The sequence below is a fragment of the Sapajus apella genome, unplaced genomic scaffold (genome assembly GCF_009761245.1).
Source record: "Sapajus apella isolate SASKATOON/1434 unplaced genomic scaffold, GSC_monkey_1.0 scaffold15, whole genome shotgun sequence".
Lineage (NCBI taxonomy): Eukaryota > Metazoa > Chordata > Mammalia > Primates > Cebidae > Sapajus > Sapajus apella.
The window spans coordinates 13,031,194-13,049,915 of NW_022436955.1; the positions used below are offsets into that span (position 1 = coordinate 13,031,194).

An 18,722-nucleotide genomic window follows, 5' to 3' on the forward strand; every position below is an offset into this window, starting at 1 on the left:
AATAGTTTCGTGTGAATGTTAAATTATCTGAATTTGAAAATCATACTGCAGTTATGTAACAGTATATTCTTATTTTTGGAAGATACATGTAGAATTATTTGGCTGTAAAGGGTGGTGATATCTGAAATAGTTCAGCACTATTAACAACAACGATCAAAAAAGATCAAAATATATATGGAAGAAATCAAATATTGAAAAATATTAACAATTGGTAAACCTAAGTTAAAAGTATACAGTCATTCATTTTATTATTCTTGCAACTTACCTGTTTGAAATTCTAAAAAAAAAATTCAAATAAAATGTCACTTAAGTGCCAGAATTTGTAAATTTTTTTGTTTTAATTCATTTATTATTATTTTTTGAGACAGGGTTTTGCTCTGTTACCCAGGCTGGAGTACAGTGGTGTGATCATAGCTCACTGAAGCCTCAACTTCCCAGGCTCAAGGCATCCTCAGATCTCAGCCTCTCAAATAACCAGGATTATAGGTATATGCCACCATGCCCAGCTAATTTTTGTATTTTTTGTATAGACAAGAGTCTCACTATGTTGCCCAGCCTGGTCTTGACTCCTGGATTCAAGTAATCTGCCCACCTCGGCTTCCCAAAGTACTAGGATTACAGGCTTGAGCCACTGGGTTCGGCCTGTAAATGTTTTTATTTCTTTCGGAGATTTTGTTTCTTGCGGCCTATCATTAAGACTTGTAACAGTAAACAGTAAATGTTTGGAATAAATGTAAATATTTGAATCTAGAGTTTGTGGAGGGTCCTAAGAATCTTGTGAGATTGTTCTCGTAGTGTCTGTCTAACTAGGGAAGTAAAATATGTAAAGTTAATTTTTATTTTTTAAGACAGAGTCTTGCTCTGTTGCCACGCTGGAGTGCAGGGGTGCGATCTCAGCTCACTGCAACCTCCGTCTTTTAGGTTCAAGTGATTCCCCTACCTCAGTCTCCTGAGTAGCTGAGACTACAGACACATACCACCATGCCCGTCTAATTTTTTTTTTTTTTTGTATTTTGGTAGAGATGGGGTTTCACCATGGCCAGGATGGTCTGGATCTCCTGACCTTGTGATCCGCCCTTTTTGGTCTCCCAAAGTGCTGGGATTACAGATGTGAGCCACCGCGCCCTACCTAAAGTTAAAATTTATGGAGGAAGCAGGTTTCCCAAAATAGTGATACACTTCTTTATGTACTACAAAGGGATGGAACCACAGGAGCTCAGAGCGGTAGAAGAGTTTGTGAAAAAGGAAGAAACTGAAGAGGAACTCGAAAGGCCAGTGGGCATTGGAAGGAAGAGAATATCTTAACTTGGTGGACCTGAGATGACCACTGGTGTGGTTTTACACCAGCAGGTTTCGGAGTTGGGGCTGGCGCAACAGGCTTATAAAGGGAATGGGGGAAAATATTATATGTTAGTGAAAGAGGTTGCGAATGGATTGTGGAAAGCCCTGAATGGTAGACTGCGAGAGTGACAGGATGAAAATGACATTATAGGAAGAGCAATCTGTCAGTTACGATGGCAGTAAAAAAGTGGTGCACAACTTCCCATTAACCAAACTTGGAATTCGAAAGTGCCAGGACCTCTAGCCGGGGGCAGTTGAGTTCAATTCTATTTTAGATCACGTAGAGACTAAAATAGTGCAGATTGATCCTGATCATCACAGAATTCGTTTGAAAATCGGATTCTGAATGGTGGTAGAAACGTGGGGTACTCCACACTCTACTCTCAATTGCTGTCCCAACTCGGGAAAGCAATTGCCTTTCTGATCGGCTACCGTGTTTAGCGATTACTATGCGCCAAGCGCATTACGGACACTCTCATTTAAATGGGCAAACCCGGCCGGGCACAGTGACTCACGCCTGTAATCCCAGAGCTTTGGGAAGCCGAGGTGGGCGGATCAGCTGAGATCAGGAGTTCGAGACCAGTCTGGCCAACAGGGTGAAATCCCATCTCTACTAAAACTACAAAAATTAGCGGGGCGTGGTGGCGGATGCCTGTAATCCCAGCTACTCGGGAGGCTGAGGCAGGAGAATCGCTTGAACCTGGGCAGCGGAGGTTGCAGTGAGCCGAGATCACACCGCTGCACTCCAGCCTAGGGGACAGAGCGAGACCCTGTCTCAGAAAAAAAAAATTAAAAAAGGCAAACTCCTTTGTAAGAGAGAGCTTATCAAGTCCATTTTACTGATGGGGAAACTGAGCCTTAGAGAGACGGGATTGGCCAGATCACGGACTGGAGGCAGCAAAGATGTAAAATCAGGGTTGGGATACAGGCTGCGCCGGTAGTATGGGGGAAACGAGCTTCCTGAGACTCAGGAGAAAGTTACAGCGATGGGAAGGGAAACGGAGCACCGGAGACCCTGCAGGCCCACTGGCTGAGCGAAGGGGAACCTCTCCTGAGGTGACACCTGTCAGCACGCCTCTTTTTGGCGCCAGTCCAAAAATCACGGTATCTGATTGGTGAGGTTGGAGGTTGAACGACCCTTATTGGTTAGTTGGACCTCGAACCACACTTTCACCTGGAGGATGGGGCGAGGAGTGGGCGGGATTTCGAACTGTGCCCCCTCGTTTCATTGGTGAAGAAAAAAACAACAACGAAAAACTATTCGGAAGTGTGATTGGCTGTTGCTAGGATCCCTCTCAAGGCCTTATGGGCCCTAGCTACGGAAGCCGAGGAAGGCTGAGCGCCGGGTCTCAAGGAAGGTAGTAGCGGAATCCCAGTTAGCTGTGGAGAGGCGGTATGTCCGGTTCGATGGCGACTGCGGAAGCTAGCGGCAACGATGGGAAAGGGCAGGAGGTCGACACCTCAGCCACCTATTACCGGTTGGAGGAGGTGGCGAAGCGCAACTCCTTGAAGGAACTGTGGCTTGTAATCCATGGGAGAGTCTACGATGTCACCCGCTTCCTCAATGAGGTGGGGCCCGGGAGGTGGGAGGCCTCTGGAGCTGCCGGGGCGAGGGATGAAAAGGTTGTGTGGAGGGTATTGGGGAAGGAAGGGAGGCCTGACTGGGGGCGATAAGGCGTAGGAGAGGGACCACGACCCTCAGAGGGAAACTGCGGTGGGATTGGGGGGCAGGGCTTTAGTCTGCATACATTTCCAGTCAGCTCCAAGTTCTGGTGCCTTACATAAGATCATGTATTATATGTCGAGCACTTGCTGTGTGCTCAGCTAAACTCTAAGCCCTCATTGTCTCCATTTTACAGAAAGGGAAACTGAGGCTCAGTTGAGGACTCTCAAGGTCATACACTTAACGGCCTAGATCCATTGAACCTGGGTCTGAAGTGCACCCACATCTGTGCCTTTTCCAATGTGCCTTCTGAAGTAATACCGATTTTGGTTTTTGTCGTCTTGACCAGAAGCTGAGATTTCTCTCCATACCCCTCCCCGAACCTTGATTATGCGTCCATTGGTTTTTTTTTTTTTTTTCCGTAATCTGAGTTGACCTTGAGGTCAGAAGGTCAGAAAAAGTGACCCCCACTTTTTTATGTCATTGACTCATTGTTTTGTCACCCTCTTAACTCTTCAAGACTGTTTTATTTAATCTTCAAGCCTGTTGCATTAGATCTAATTTTAAAAATTATCTTTCAGATCATGGTGCAACTAATTTTTTTTTTTTAATTAAGGAAACAGGATAGACTTTAAAAAAAAATTTAAACTAAATTTATTGAGGTGTAATGTACACACATAAATTGTGCCCATCTAAAATGTACATTTCGATGAGTTTTGAAGTATTCTTCCATGTGAAGACATAGAGCATTTCCATCACTCTAAAAAGCTTCCTTTCCCTTTACAGTCATTCCCTCCCCAACCCCAGGCAACGAGTGATATGCAGCCACTAAAGATTGGTTTGAAGCTTTGATTTTTTTTCCCTTTTTTTTTTGTATGTGTGATCAATTTATTTTGAGCAATAGATTAATGATTTTGTAAAAGTTCATTTCCATTTCTCTGAAGCAAATATACTAGTGAAATATTTTTTCAGTGAATTTGGGGCCTAAGTCTGCATCCTGATTTTTAATTCTAAAAACTTTAAAAATTTAAAAGTTTCCCCTAAAGAACATTATTATTATTATTTTGAGACAGAGTCTTGTGTGCCCAGGCGGGAGTGCAATGGCGAAATCTTGGTTCACTGCAACCTCCGTCTCCTGGGTTCAAGCAATTCTCCTGCCTCACCCTCCTTAGAAGCTGGGATTACAGTTGCACACCGCCACGCCTGGATAATTTTTTTTTGTATTTTTAGTAGCGACAGGGTTTTCCCATGTTGGTCAGGCTGGTTTCAAACTCCTGACCTCGTGATCCGCCCATCTCGGCCTTCCAAAGTGCTGGGATTACAGGCGTGAGGCACCACACCTGGCAAGAACATCATTTTTAATCAATCTTACTAATGGGCAATAATTTAACAACTCAAAATTTAGTAACATTTTGCATTTGTATGGTGTGCGGCATTTTATGCTTTTAAAAGTGCTTTCCCGTTATTTCATCTTCAAAACACTAGTTGAGGGTGACTTTGATAGTAGTGATTTTTATTTTAACAGAGGTACAAGTAACAGGGTCAGAGAGATCCTGATTATACAATTGATAGTAGCAGATTTGACAGATCCCTTGATTTCTCTTGTCGGCATAGCATTGCTTCAAAATTCTAGCCTTAGCTATGACTTCTAGTACTTGCTTCGTAATAAGTTTTATACTAAAGCATGGTTCATAATGGGTAGAAAATCATGTTTTCCATCTGGGCACAGTGGCTTATGCCTATAATCCCAGCACTTTGGGAGACAGAGGTGGGTGGATCACCTGAGGTCAGGAGTTCGAGACCAGCCTGGGCAACATGACAAAACCTCATCTCTATTAAATATGTGAAAATTAGGCATGGTGGTTCCTGTAATCCCAGCTACTTGGGAGGCTGAAGTAGGAGAATAGCTTGAACCTGGCAGGTGGAGGCTGCAGTGAGCTGAGATGGCGCCACTGCACTCCAGCCTGGGCAACGCAGCAAGACTGCATTTCAAGAAAAGGAAAAAAAAAAAAAAAAAAAAAGAAAATAATGTTTTTCATTTGTGGTTTTATTTTCTCCAAATTTCTTCTTGATTGATTCAGTTTCTTTTTGCATATACAAGCCAAAGTGAATGTAGTTACTTTTTTTTTTTACATAAAAGGTAGCATACTATGCACACTGATCTGTGTCTTGCTTTTTTCACTTAACTGTATATCTCAGCGATCTTTCCATAGCAATAACTGGCATCCCTCCTTTTCCTTCACCACAGCTGCGTAGGATTTATTTTATGGATCATAATTTATTTAAGCAGTATCCTATTGATAAACATTTGGATTTATCAATATTTTGCTGTCACATTTTTTTCTTTAAATCAACTAAATTGAAATCAAATGTAGGGACAATAAAATGTACAGATTTTGAATGTAGAGTTTAATGAGTTTTGACAAATATCTCATCTGTATAATCACCATCACAATCAATATACGGTCATGGGTCACTTCACAATGAGGACACATTCTGAGAACTGCATCATTAGGTGATTTTATCCCTTTACGAATATGATAGAGTGTACTTACACAAACCTAGGTGGTATAGCCTACTACCCACCTAAGCTGTATGATGTAGCCTCTTGTTCCTAGGCTATAAACCTATGTAAACCTGCAGGCAGTTGTGACACAGTAGCAAGTATTTGTGCATCTAAACATAGAAAAGGTGCAATAAAAATATGGTATTATAATCTTATGGGACCACTATTATACATATGGTCTGTTGTTGACCATATTATGCGGCACATGACCATAGAACATTTCTACCAGTGTTGTCCCCATTCACACTGATTTTATTTCTAACAATATAGTATGTACTCTTCTGTCTAGCTTATTTTGCTCAGTAGATCTGTGAGATTCGTCTGTTTTTTTTTCTGTTATCAGTGATTTGTAACTTCTAATTTCATTGTGTGAATATACCAACATTTGTTTATCCATTCACCTGTTGATTGACATTTGGGTTCTCTCCAGTTTGGGGCTATGATGAATAAAACTGCTGGGAACTTTCATGTACAAATCTTTATGTGGACCTAGGTATGTTTTCCTCCTGGGCAAATACCTAGTAGTAAAATTGCTAGGAGTGAGATTACTAGGTTATATGTCCATTTAACTTTTTAAGCTATTGCCAGAGCATTTCCCAAAGTGTTTATATCATTTTATACTCCCACCACAATGTGGGTTTTCCAGTTTTTTCACATCTTCATTGACACATTGTAATTGTTAGTCATTTACTTTTAGCCATTCTAATGGGTGTGTGTTGGCCAGGCGAGGTGGCTCACGCCTCTAATCCCAGCACTTTGGGAGGCTGAGGTGGGTGGATCACCTGAGGTCAAGAGTTCGAGGCCAGCCTGGCTAACATGGAGAAACCTCATCTCTTCTAAAAATACAAATGTTAGCCGGGTGTGGTGGTGTGTGCCTGTACTCTTAGCTACTCGGGAGGCTGAGGCAGGAGAATTGCTTGAACCTGGGAGGTGGAGGTTGCAGTGAGCCGAGATTGTGCCACTGCATGCCAGCCTGGGTGCCAGAGCAAGACTCTGCCTCAAAAAAAAAAAAAAAAAAAAAAAGCCATTGTAATGGATGTGGAATGGTATATAATTGTGATTTTAACTTGCATTTTCCTAATGACTAATGATGTTGTGTCTTTCCATGGGCTTATTGGCCCTTTATATATGTCTTTTTGTGAAGTATTTGTTTAGTTTTGCTCTTTTAAAAACTGGGTTGTTATTATTGACTTGAAAGCATTTTTTCTAGTGGCTGGATGTTGGCTTTGAGGTCCAAGTGTCTGGCTGAGTTTTCTACTTTACTGCTTAATAGTTGTGGAACCTTGTGGAAATAAGCTCTGTAAAGGCCCTTTCTCATCTGTAAAATGGGGATAATAGCACATACTTCACAAGGTGGTTGTAGTTGTGACAAGTAATTTAAATAGTTCATATATGGACTTATTATGGCATATTACCTGGCCTAAAGCACTCAGTAAATGTTAGTGATTATTTTCGTTTGTAAAACAAAATTGCATTGTTTCCTGCAGCATCTTTTGAGTGCCAAGTGGGAAGTGCTTTGAAGGATTGAAAGGTAAATTAGATGACTTGGATTTGCAGGGAAGATCTGTGCACAAGTAATTGTCGTGTGAGGTAGAGAGTGGCCTGGCCTTAAGACTGCTGAGAATGCAGGCTCTATTTGGTACAATCCTAGGGTATTTCTTGAAAGCTTTGGAGTTTGACTAATAATTCCTACTGGATTTCTCCAAGGCTCGTCAAAAGGAAGTTCAGTTTGATTGTTGCTTGCCCAGTGGAATTAACATTACAATTAATTAATTAATTTTTGAGATGGAGTCTCACTCTCTCCCAGGCTGGAGTGCAGTGGCGCAGTTTCAGCTAATTACAACCTCTGCTTCCCGGGTTCAAGCAATTCTCCTGCCTCAACTTCCCAAGTAGCTGGGATTATGGGCACCTGCCACCACGCCCGGCTAATTTTTTTGTGTTTTTAATAGAGACAGGGTTTCACTATGTTGGTCAGGCTAGTCTTGAACTCCTGACCTCAGGTGATCCTCCGGTCTCAGCCTCCCAAAATGCTGGGATTACAGGAATGAGCCATTGTGCCTGGCCTAACATTATAATTTTATAGAAATAATGCTCTCTACCAAGAGTGGTTCCAAGTGGTTAGTTCTAGGGAAGGTGAGAGATAAGATGAGGCAGAATTTAACTTCTAGCACTTTCATTTATTTATTCATTTCACACAGGGGCATGGCGTGCACTCACACTTGTGTTTGCACTTGTGAGTAGTTTGTGTGCTCACTCTCTATGTTCCGTTATGTTCCAGGCACCATGCTGTGTTCTAAAACAGCCATGAATGGGACAGATGTGGTCTCTATTCCCAATGGAATTTATCTAGTCTGATAGAGAAGAAAGATATTACATAAATAATTGCAATTGTGATACATAAATACCATGAAGGTACCTATGGAGTTGTGAGAATCAATGCAGTGGGACCTGATTGGGTGGGGATAAGGATATGAAGTTATGTTTAAATCTACAGACCTGAACTTCAGACCCTGCTAATGTTATACCATTCTTTTTTTTTTTTTTTTTTGAGACGGAGTTTTGCTCTTGTTACCCACGCTGGAGTGCAGTGGCACGATCTCTGCTCACCGCAACCTCCGCCTCCTGGGTTCAAGCAATTCTCCTGCCTCAGCCTCCCAAGTAGCTGGGACTACAGGCACGCGCCACCATGCCCAGCTACTTTTGTATTTTTAGTAGAGACGGGGTTTCACCATATTGACCAGAATGGTCTCGATCTCTTGACCTCGTGATCCACCCGCCTTGGCCTTCCAAAGTGCTGGGATTATGTGAGCCACCGCGCCCGGCCGAGGTTATACCATTTTTGGCAGCCTGCTAGTTTGTCTCTCTTAGGCCACAGCCTTTTCTTTTTTTCTTTCTTTCTTTTTTTAAAGTCAGAGTCTTGCTTTGTCATTCAGGCTAGAGTGCAGTGGCGCAACCTCAGCTCACTGCAACCTCTGCCTCCCAGGTTCAAGCGATTCTCCTGCCTCAGCCTCCTGAGTAGCTGAGATTACAGGTGCACGCCACCATACCTGGCTAATTTTTTTCGTATTTTTAGTAGAGACAGGGTTTCACCATATTGGCCAGGCTGGTCTCGAACTCCTGACCTTGTGATCCACCTACCTGAGCCTCCTAGAGTGCTAGGATTACAGGCATGAGCCACCGAGCCACTGTGCCTGGCCGGCCGGTGACAGCCTTTTCTTATCAGGCTCATTCTAATCCAAATGCAAGTACCTATAGACCTGTACCATTTCCTCCAGTTCACCCCCAGGTCTGTTATCTTTCTCTGCCCTGCAGACTGTCTTTTAAGAAGTAGTTTTTGTCTTCTCCAAAATTTTAGCCTTCATGTTTTATTTTGATGAGGTAATGTGTTTGGCTAGAGGACCCTCTTTTCATCACCAGGCCTAATTTTGCACTTCCTCAATCTTAATGTTTCTAGATTTCCTTTTCCAAGTCATGTGGTCTCTAGTATATCTCCATTGTTATATTTTTATTACATCAGTATGGAATTTCCACTCACAGCAAACTTGTGTAATTTTTTTTTCCCAGTAAGATTTTTATTCTGTAACTGTCATTCTTCATATTCTTCTCTTTTCTGCCCATTAAGTCCCCTATTTCCATAGAATTAGTAATGTGGAAGCATTACTTTCCATAAGGAATTTGTCCTCTTTCTTCTGTTGAAATATAGATTTTCTGTCTGCTCTCCAGTAAACTTAGTAAAGTAAACAAAACTAAGGAAAAGTCAGTTGATTTCCCCTGCTCCTATCACATATTCTTTGGACAGTTGAACTGGATAAAATTTGTCACAAGAGGACATTACGAAATTTCCGTAGTAGCTGTAAAGTATTTCAACTTGATTATTATTGCTTGACTTAGATAGAAATGAATAGATCCCAATCTTTGTTTCATCTCTTTTGGCAGTTTATAATCTTCGTTGCAGAATAGTTTATTTGAAACATTTCATTTGTAATATTGTGTAACTGCATACATAATATTAAGTAGACACAGAGTCCATTAGTGTTAAAGTACAAAGGCTATTCAGGTCGGATGAACCTTTTTTTTTTTTTTTTTTTTTTTGCATGTTCATGTGAGATTTAAATACAAAGCAAATCCTAGAAAAAAAATGGGAAATATCTACTGTCTTATTAGGCTTACTTAATAAAAAGTAAGGAGGAATTTTTGCGTGTCTAATAGATTTGAATAGTATAAACAACTAAACTAGATTACTGAGCATAATCCTCCATACACTTCTGTCTTGTTTTGTTATGATTCAGACAAAAGCACATTTTTAGTTTATATTAATTATAGATATATAAACCTAGTTTTACTCTCTCTCTTTTTTTTTCTTTTTTTTGAGACAGAGTTTCACTCTTGTTGCCCAGGCTGGAGTGCAATGGCACGCGATCTCAGCTCACTGCAACCTCTGTCTTGCAGGTTCAAGTGAGTCTCCTGCCTCAGCCTCCCAAGTAGCTGAGATTATAGGCATGCGCCACCACACCTGGGTAATTTTATATTTTTGGTAGAAACGGGGTTTCTCCATGTTGGTCAGGCTGGTCTCGAACTCTTGACCTCAGGTGATCCTCCTGCCTTGGTCCTCCAAAGTGCTGGGATTACAGGTGTGAGCCGCCACGCAATTTCATTCATTTTTAAGGCTGAATAATATTTTATGTATATACCACATTTTGCCTATCTATTCATCTGTTTATGAACATGGGTTGTCTACCATTTGGCTATTGTAAACAATGCTGCAGTGAGCATTGGCGTAAAAGTCTCTGTTTGAATCTGTTTTTAATTCATTTGGACATATCTAAGAGTGGAATTGTTGGGTCATATGGTAATTCTATGTTTGGCTTTTTGAGGAACCTCCAAACTGTTTCCCACAGCAGCTACGCTATTTTATATTCCCACCAGCAATGTATGAGTATCCCATTTTTTCATATATATTTTTTATTGTAGCCATCCTAGCAGGTGTAAAGTGGTGTCTCATTATGGTTTGACTGTTTATTTGCTTTTTTTGTTGGTGTGGGGTGTCCCTTTCTGACATAATTCATTTCCTTAATGACTACTGATATTGCACATTTTTTCATCTTATTGGTTATTTGCATATATTCTTTGGAGAAATGTCTACTAGAGTTCTTTGCCTTTTTAAAAATTTGAATGTGAGAAGAAGGAGAGAGAGAGAGAGCTCTTGGCCCACTTTTAAGTTGGATCATCTTTGTTGTTAGGTTACAGTTCTTTATATAGTCTAGATACTATTCCTTGATTAGATATATGATTTGCAGTTATTTTCTCACATTCTGTAAATTGTGTTTTTACTGTTGATGTCCTTTGATGCTAAAAAGTTTTCATTTTGATGGAGCCCAGTGTATCTGTTTTTTGTTGTTGTTGCCCATGCTTTTGTGGTATCATATCCAAGACTCCATTGCCAATCTCAAGGTCATGAACATTTACCCTTATGTTTTCTCTAAGAGTTTTATGATTTTAGCTTTTATATTTAGGTTATTGATCCATTTTGAGTTAATTGTTTTTAATATGGTATGGGATAAGGGTTCAGCTTTTTTCTTTTGCATGTGAAAATCCAGTTTCCCAGCATCATTTGTTGAAAAGGCTGTTCTTTCCTCCACTGAATGGACTTGGCATCCTTGTGAAAAATCAACTGGGAAATGGGCGTGGTGTTGAGCACCTGTAGTCCCAGCTACTCAGGTGGGTGACGCCAGAGGATTGCTTCAGGCCATCAGTTGGATACTGTAGCGTGCAATAATTGTGCTTGTAAATAGCCACTGCACTCCTGCTTGGGCAATGTTGCAAGACCCCTTCTCTCCCGGACTCAAGTGATCCATCCACCTTGGCCTCCCAAAGTACTGAGATTACAGGCATGAGCCACTGCACCTAGGCTCTGAGGTTTTTTTTTTTTTAAATTGTGAAAGGGTGTTGGGGTTTTTTGTTTTGTTTTGAGAGAGGGTCATGCTCTGTCACCCAGACCATAATGCAGATTACACGGCTCACTGCAGCCTTGACCTGGGCTCAAGCAATCCTTCCACCTTAGCTCTCAAGTAGCTGGGACTATGGTTGTGCACCACCATGCCTGGTTAGGTTTATTTTTTATTTTACCTTTTGTAGAGATGGGGACTCACTATGTTGCCCCGGCTGTTCTTGAACTCCTAGCCTTAAGTGATCATCATGCTTTAGCCTCCTGAAGTGTTGGGATTACAGGCATGAGCCACCACACCTGGCCTTAAACTGATTCTTGAAGACTGTTGTCCACTTTTAAGCACATTATTTGATTGTGTGGATTGGGCTTCCATCCAAAATATTGCTTGAGGAAGGTATTCTGCAGCTAGAACAATTTGAAAAGTCTGCCTTGTGTCTAATCTTACTGATTACGTATTCAGGTGTCTCTTCTTTACAAATGTTAATTGCATGATTTTTAAGAAATATTTTTTTAAAAACTGTGGTAGAAAAATATACCAAGACTCAAAGCAATTTCAACCAACTTTGACTAAGTCAACGCATTTGTGAAACCACCATCCAAGTTGAGAAAGAATAGTGCTAGGACCCTAGAAATGCTCCTTCCCAATCAAGACCCCTCACTTCCCCAAGATAACTATCCTGACTTCTAACTCTAAATGCCTTTTTTGCATAATATACTGCATACGTAATACACTTCTTATATATATGTATTTATGAATATATGTAGTTAATTATTTTAAATGTAACAAGCACCTGTTAACTCACTATCCAAAATGAAAATTAAGACCTTAACCATAAGGCCTGGCACGGTGGCTCATGCCTGTAATCCCAGCACCTTCGGAAGCCAAGGCGGGTGAATCACTTGAGGTCAGGAGTTTGAGACCAGCCTGGCCAACATGGTGAAACCCTGTTACTACTACTAATACAAAAATTAACCAGGCATGGTAATGTGTGCCTGTAATCCCAGCTACTCAGGAGGCTGAGGCATGAAAATCGCTTGAACCTGGGAGTTGGAGGTTGCAGAGAGCAGAAATTGTGCCACTGCACTCCAGCCTGGGTGACAGAGTGAAACTGTGGTTCAAGAAAAACAAGACCTTAACCATAACCTGGATCTAATCAAATGGTCTTTTACCTATGATTTTCTCTAGCCTCTTTCCTACTTCCTGCCCCCCAAAATAACCATCATTCTTGATTCATTATTTCCATCCTTTCCCTAGTTTTATAGCATCTAGATATATTCCTAAAAAGTATGTATATATAAATATTACATTTCTATTTTTAATTGTATTTTGCTTGAACATTTATATTGTGGTAAAAACATAGCATGAAATCTGTATTTTTATTTATTTTTTTATTTTTTTTTGTTGTTTAGTCTTTATTTCATACTCATAAACTTAACTCAACTCTGCAATCCAGCTAGGCATGGAAGGGAACAAGGAAAACATGGAACCCAAAGGGAACTGCAGTGAGAGCACAGATTTTAGGATACTGCGAGCAAATGGGGTGGAGGGGTGCTCTCCTGAGCTGCAGAAGGAATGGTCTGGTGGTTAAGATAAAACACAAGTCAAACTTATTAAAGTTGTCCACAGTCAGCAATGGTGATCTTCTTGCTGGTCTTGCCATTCCTGGACCCAAAGTGCTCCATGGCCTCCACAATATTCACGCCTTCTTTCACCTTGCCAAAGACCACATGCTTGCCATCCAACCACTCAGTCTTGACAGTGCAGATGAAAAACTGGGAACCGTTTGCTATGATCATAGCTCATTGTAGCCTCCAACTCCTGGGCTCAAGCAATCTTCCTGCCTCTGCCTCCCAAGTAGCTGGGACTACAGGTGTGCACCACCACACCTGGATTTCTTTATTTTTAATAGAGGTGGGGATCTTCCTGTGTTGCCCAGGCTGGCCTCCAACCCCTGGCCTCTAGTGATTCTCCTGCCTCAGCCTGCCAAAGTCTGGGGATTATAGGCCTGAACCACTGCACCTCCCCCATCTTTTTTTTTTTTTTTTTTTTTTTTTTTTGAGACGGGGTTTCGCTCTTTTTACCCAGGCTGGAGTGCAATGGCGCGATCTCGGCTCACTGCAACCTCCGCCTCCTGGGTTCAGGCAATTCTCCTGCCTCAGCCTCCCGAGTAGCTGGGATTACAGGCACGCGCCACCATGCCCAGCTAATGTTTTGTATTTTTAGTAGAGACGGGGTTTCACCATGTTGACCGGGATGGTCTTGATCTCTTGACCTCGTGATCCACCTGCCTCGGCCTCCCAAAGTGCTGGGATTACAGGCGTGAGCCACCGCGCCCGGCCCCTATGTCCCCCATCTTAAACTTTTTTTTTAATTGAGACAGTTTCGCTCTTGTTGCCCAGGTGGGAGTGCAATGGCGTGATCTCAGCTCACCGCAACCTCTGCCTCCTGGGTTCAAGCAATTCTCCTGCCTCAGCCTCCCGAGTAGCTGGAATTACAGACACCCACCACCATGTCCAGATAATTTTTTTTGTATTTTTAGTAGAGACGGGGTTTCTGAATGTTGGTCAGGTTGGTCTTGAACTCCTGACCTCAGGTGATCCACCCACCTTGGCCTCCCAAAGTGCTGGGATTACAGGCGTGAGCCACTGTGCCCAGCCAAACATTTTTAAGTGTACAATTCGATTGTTTTAAATATTGAATATGGTTGCGAATCAGATCTCCGGAACTTTTACATCTTGCAAAAATGAGACTATACTCATTAAACAAATTCTCTTTTATTCCTTCCCCCAGCACCTGCTAATCACATTCTACTTGTGTTTCTATGAATTTGACTACTTGACATACTTCCTGTATTTTTGAGATTTAGCCATAAGATGTCACTGTAGGAAGCGAACATACTTGTATCATCACCATCTGGTCCTTCATCCCTAGAGGTGCCCACTATATTACCGTAACAGCATAAGTAAATTCATTTTGCCTGTTTTTGAACTTTGAACATTTTTCTTTTCTTTTCTTTTTTTTTTTTTTTTTGACACGGAGTTTTGCTCTTGTTGCCCAAGCTGGAGTGCAATGGTGCTATCTTGGCTCACTGCAACCTCTGCCACCAGGGTTCAAGTGATTCTCCCACCTCAGCCTCCTGAATAGCTGGGATTACAGGCATGTGCCACCACACCCAGCTAATTTTTTGTATTTTTAGTAGAGACCAGGTTTTACCATGTTGGCCAGGCTGGTCTTGAACTCCCGACCTCAGGTGATCCACCCACCTCAGCCTCCCAAAGTGCTGGGATTACAGGCATGAGCCACTGTGCCCAGCCAGTTTGACCTTTTTATAAATGGAAATTTCACAGTATATATTCTTTTGTGTCTAGTTTCTTTACTTCAACATGTTGCATTCTTATGTGTTGTGTATGTGGCAGTGGTTCATTCTTTTTCATTGCGGATTAGGATTTCGTTGTATGATTATATCTCAATTTATACATACTCTGCTGTAGACAATTGAGCTATTTCCAGTCTGGGACTGCAATGAATAATGCTGCTATGGCCGTATGTGTGTAAATACATGTATTTATTACACATTTGGGTATATTTTTAGGAGATCTCATTTGATTTTTTAAAAAGAGATAGCATGTCACTATGTTATCCAGGCTGGTCATGAACTCCTGGGCTCAAGCAATCCTCCCATCTCAGCCTCCCAAAGTGCTGGGATTACAGGCATAAGCCACCGTGCCTGGCCCTCGTTTGATTTTTTTTTTCCTCATTTGATTTTTTTAGTGGAAATTTTTTATTGAGATAATTGTAAGAAATGATAGAGATCCTTTGTACTCTTCTCCCGGTTGTAACATTTTGCAAGACTTTAGTACGATATCATAACCAGGATATTGACAGTAATACAGTCGACAGATATTATTCTGATTTCTCCAGTTTTACTTCTCTTTGATTTGTTTATTAAAGAGAAAATGAGATGGTTTAATTTGTAGTCAGAAGTGATTTCTTCTTGATTACAGTGCTCATTATGCAAATTTCATCTATCTGTTGATACAGAAATGGCGCCCTGCCACTTCCCGGGACATTTGCTCCAGACAGAAAAATTCCTGTGCAACCCTTACTTATATGTCTGCCAGAAGTTGCTCTCTCTGCCTTCTTAAAAAGTTATGTAAACTCTTATCCAGAATATCTGGGGTCTTTAGTTCAACTGACTAGACACATACAATATAGAAACTGATTTTCTTGCCACCTAATTATTTCTTTTTTTTAATTTTTTTTTTTTTTGGGACGGAGCTTCGCTCTTGTTACCCAGGCTGGAGTGCAATGGCGTGATCTCAGCTCACCGCAACCTCCGCCTCCCGGGTTCAGGCAATTCTCCTGCCCCAGCCTCCTGAGTCGCTGGGATTACAGGCACGCACCACCATGCCCAGCTAATGTTTTGTATTTTTAGTAGAGACGGGGTTTCACCGTGTTGACCAGGATGGTCTCGATCTCTTGACCTCGTGATCCACCCGCCTCGGCCTCCCAAAGTGCTGGGATTACAGGCTTGAGCCACCGCGCCCGGCCCTAGAAACTGATTTTCTTCACTGGGTTTGATAATTTTCTCAACTGCATATCAAGAATTTCCCGTTACTTAACCTGTCTTTGATGATCCTGAAAGTTCCCTTATGGAAAATAGATCTAGCAGTATGTCACGGTCGCTAATTTTCCCTGGATAATATTAAAATATATAGGTTGCTATGTCTCCTGGCCCTGGATAATCAGTCCGAAAGAGTTTGTGTGAATGAAGTTTTCACACATTTGCTCTTTATGTCATTCTGTAAGCTCGAAATGAACAATACAGGGAGATTCATTTTGCTCATCTATCGTTTCTAAATTTTTGGTAATGAAAATCATTACTTGTGTAAAGAAAGTTATAAAAATACTAACACAATTAAATATAAAGATGCAGGATACTTGAACCTCAAGAAAATAGGCGCGTACTATGATTAAAAGACTGCACATAATAATTAGTTATAATTAATAATGCTTTTTCTTTTTTTGTTTACATGAAATCTTTTAGAAAATAATGTTTTTTCAAAGATTGAATTTTTGGTAAACGTTTATGTTATAATTTGCTTAAGTTTTCCTTTTTCTCTGCCTCTCATTTCTAGAGTCACCAGAAGGAAAATATAAAACATTTTTTAAAGAGCTCTTTCCCTGTAAATCATCAAGCACATAGTCTTCATTTTTTCTGGTTTAAGGCATAAAGGGAAACCCAGCTCAGATAAGAATGATCCTTGCTGCATGCTCAGTGGCTCATGTATCTTTCTTTTAAAATTACTATTATTTTTTATTTTTAAATATTTATTTTTAATTTTTTTTTAGAGACAGGGTCTCTGTTGCCCAGGCTGCAGTGCAGTGGCGCCACAGCCTTGAATTCCTTGGCTCCTGGGTGGTCCTCCTAATTCAGCTTCCTCAGTAGCCAAGACTACAGGCATGAGCCACCATGCCTGGAGAGTTTTTAAATTTTTTTGTGGATAATGGGGTCTTGCTTGGTTGCCCAGGTTGGTCTTGAATTCCTGGCCTCAAGCAATCTTCCTGCCTTGGCCTCCCAAAGTGTTGGGATTACAGGTGAGCCACTGTGCCTAGCCATCCTTTTTTTTTTTTTTTTTTTTTTTTTTTTTTTTAGTTCTAAGAGACTCCAGCTCAAACATAAGTTAACAGGTTAAAGGCCACTCCAAGTTCTGACAGAGCTAATCTTTATTGCTTGGTCTTCAAAAATAGAAGTTTGTAACTTTTTTTTTTTTTTTTTTTTTTTTGAGACAGAGCCTTGCTCTGTCACCCAGGCTGGACTGCAGTGGTACAGTCTTGGCTGACTGCAGCCTTCGCCTCCCAGGTTCAAGTGGTTTTGCTCAGTAGCTGGGATTACAAGTGAGTGCCACCATGCCTGGCTAGTTTTTGTACTTTTAGTGGAGACAGGGTTTCACGGTGTTGGCCAGGCTGGTCTCAAACTCCTAGCATTAAGTGATCCACCCTCTTCAGCCTCCCAAAGTGCTGGGATTACAGGCATGAGACACTGTACTTGGCCTTGTAACTCCTGTTTGAACATAGCTTCAAAGTGAAGGTCTTTGACCATGAGCTTTTCTTTGACATCATCTAGTGTCCGCTGGTGACCCATTAGCTCCAAAACTTCCTACTTTGTCTTGGTAGCTTTGCTGGTGTCTGTGGACATGGCGATGGCTGCTCTGGTCATCCGTTCAGGCCTCATTGTTTATTGGTCAGTTTCCATTATCTTGATGCAGAATCACAGTAAATTCTCTGAAGCCCAAATACATTGAGGAAATACCAGGATGCAGAGCTCATTCAGGGTGCATCTAATATGAGAAGTTTGGTAACTTGCTGCTGCATAGGCTTAAAACTAGAGGGTCAGCCGGGTGCAGCGGGTCACACTTGTAATCCCAGCACTTTGGAAGGCTGAGCCAGGAGGATCACCCGAAGTCAGGTGTTCGAGACCAGCCTGGCCAACATGGTGAAATCCCATCTCTACTAAAAGCACAAAAATTAGCCAGATGTGGTGGCAGGCGCCTGTAATCCCAACTACTTGGGAGCCTGAGGCAGGAGAATCTTTTGAACCTGGGAGGTGGAGGTTGAGTTGAGCCAGGATAGCGCCATTGCACCCTAGCCTGGGTGACACAGCAAGACTGTCTCATAAACAAACAGAAACAAAAAACCAGAGGGTCCCTGGAAATAGGACCTTGGTTGCAACAATGCCTGAGTATGTTATGTTGATCCATCTACCCGTAAGAGTCACAGGAATGTTTATTTCCTTTCATCATGTCTGAGAGCATAGTGGGAGAAAGTGGTGATATTTTTATCCTCTGGGTTGTTGATGTAATATTTTTATGTTAAGAAAAGACTTTTTGGGAGTGTAATTTCCATTTTCCCTAAAGACTCTGCTTAAAATTAGGACATAACTGTCAGATACTTGCTCCTGTGAGCTTCTTGTTGCTCTGTAGCAGGATGAACATGTAGTGGCAGATCATGTCTGAGAAGAAGCAGATGATAAATATGGGCAGGACCCTCCAGAGGCTGATGCTGGAGTTGAATAGTAGCTCCTACCCTCTCGTCAGAGAGCTGGTTTGGCTTCCTCTTCTGGGGTGCTAGGGCTCTTCTTTGGGTTCTCCTCGAGGCCTTCTCATGTCCCTCAGCCTGGGCATTATCTTGGCCTAGGACTGGC

At 41.6% G+C, this 18,722-nt stretch overlaps 1 protein-coding gene across 2 annotated transcripts in view; it reads left to right on the forward strand.

Moving 5' to 3' along the window:
- Positions 1-2,548: 2,548 nt before the first annotated feature.
- LOC116555582 (cytochrome b5 type B) overlaps positions 2,549-18,722 on the forward strand; it is a 34,883-nt gene continuing 18,709 nt past the window's right edge. The window contains exon 1 of one of the 2 annotated variants that reach the window (XM_032284311.1): positions 2,549-2,910. In XM_032284311.1, coding sequence (XP_032140202.1) covers positions 2,737-2,910 — 174 coding nt within the window. In that variant the 5' untranslated portion in view covers positions 2,549-2,736. The remainder of the gene's footprint in view (positions 2,911-18,722) is intronic. The other variant, XM_032284312.1, reaches the window with a different exon arrangement.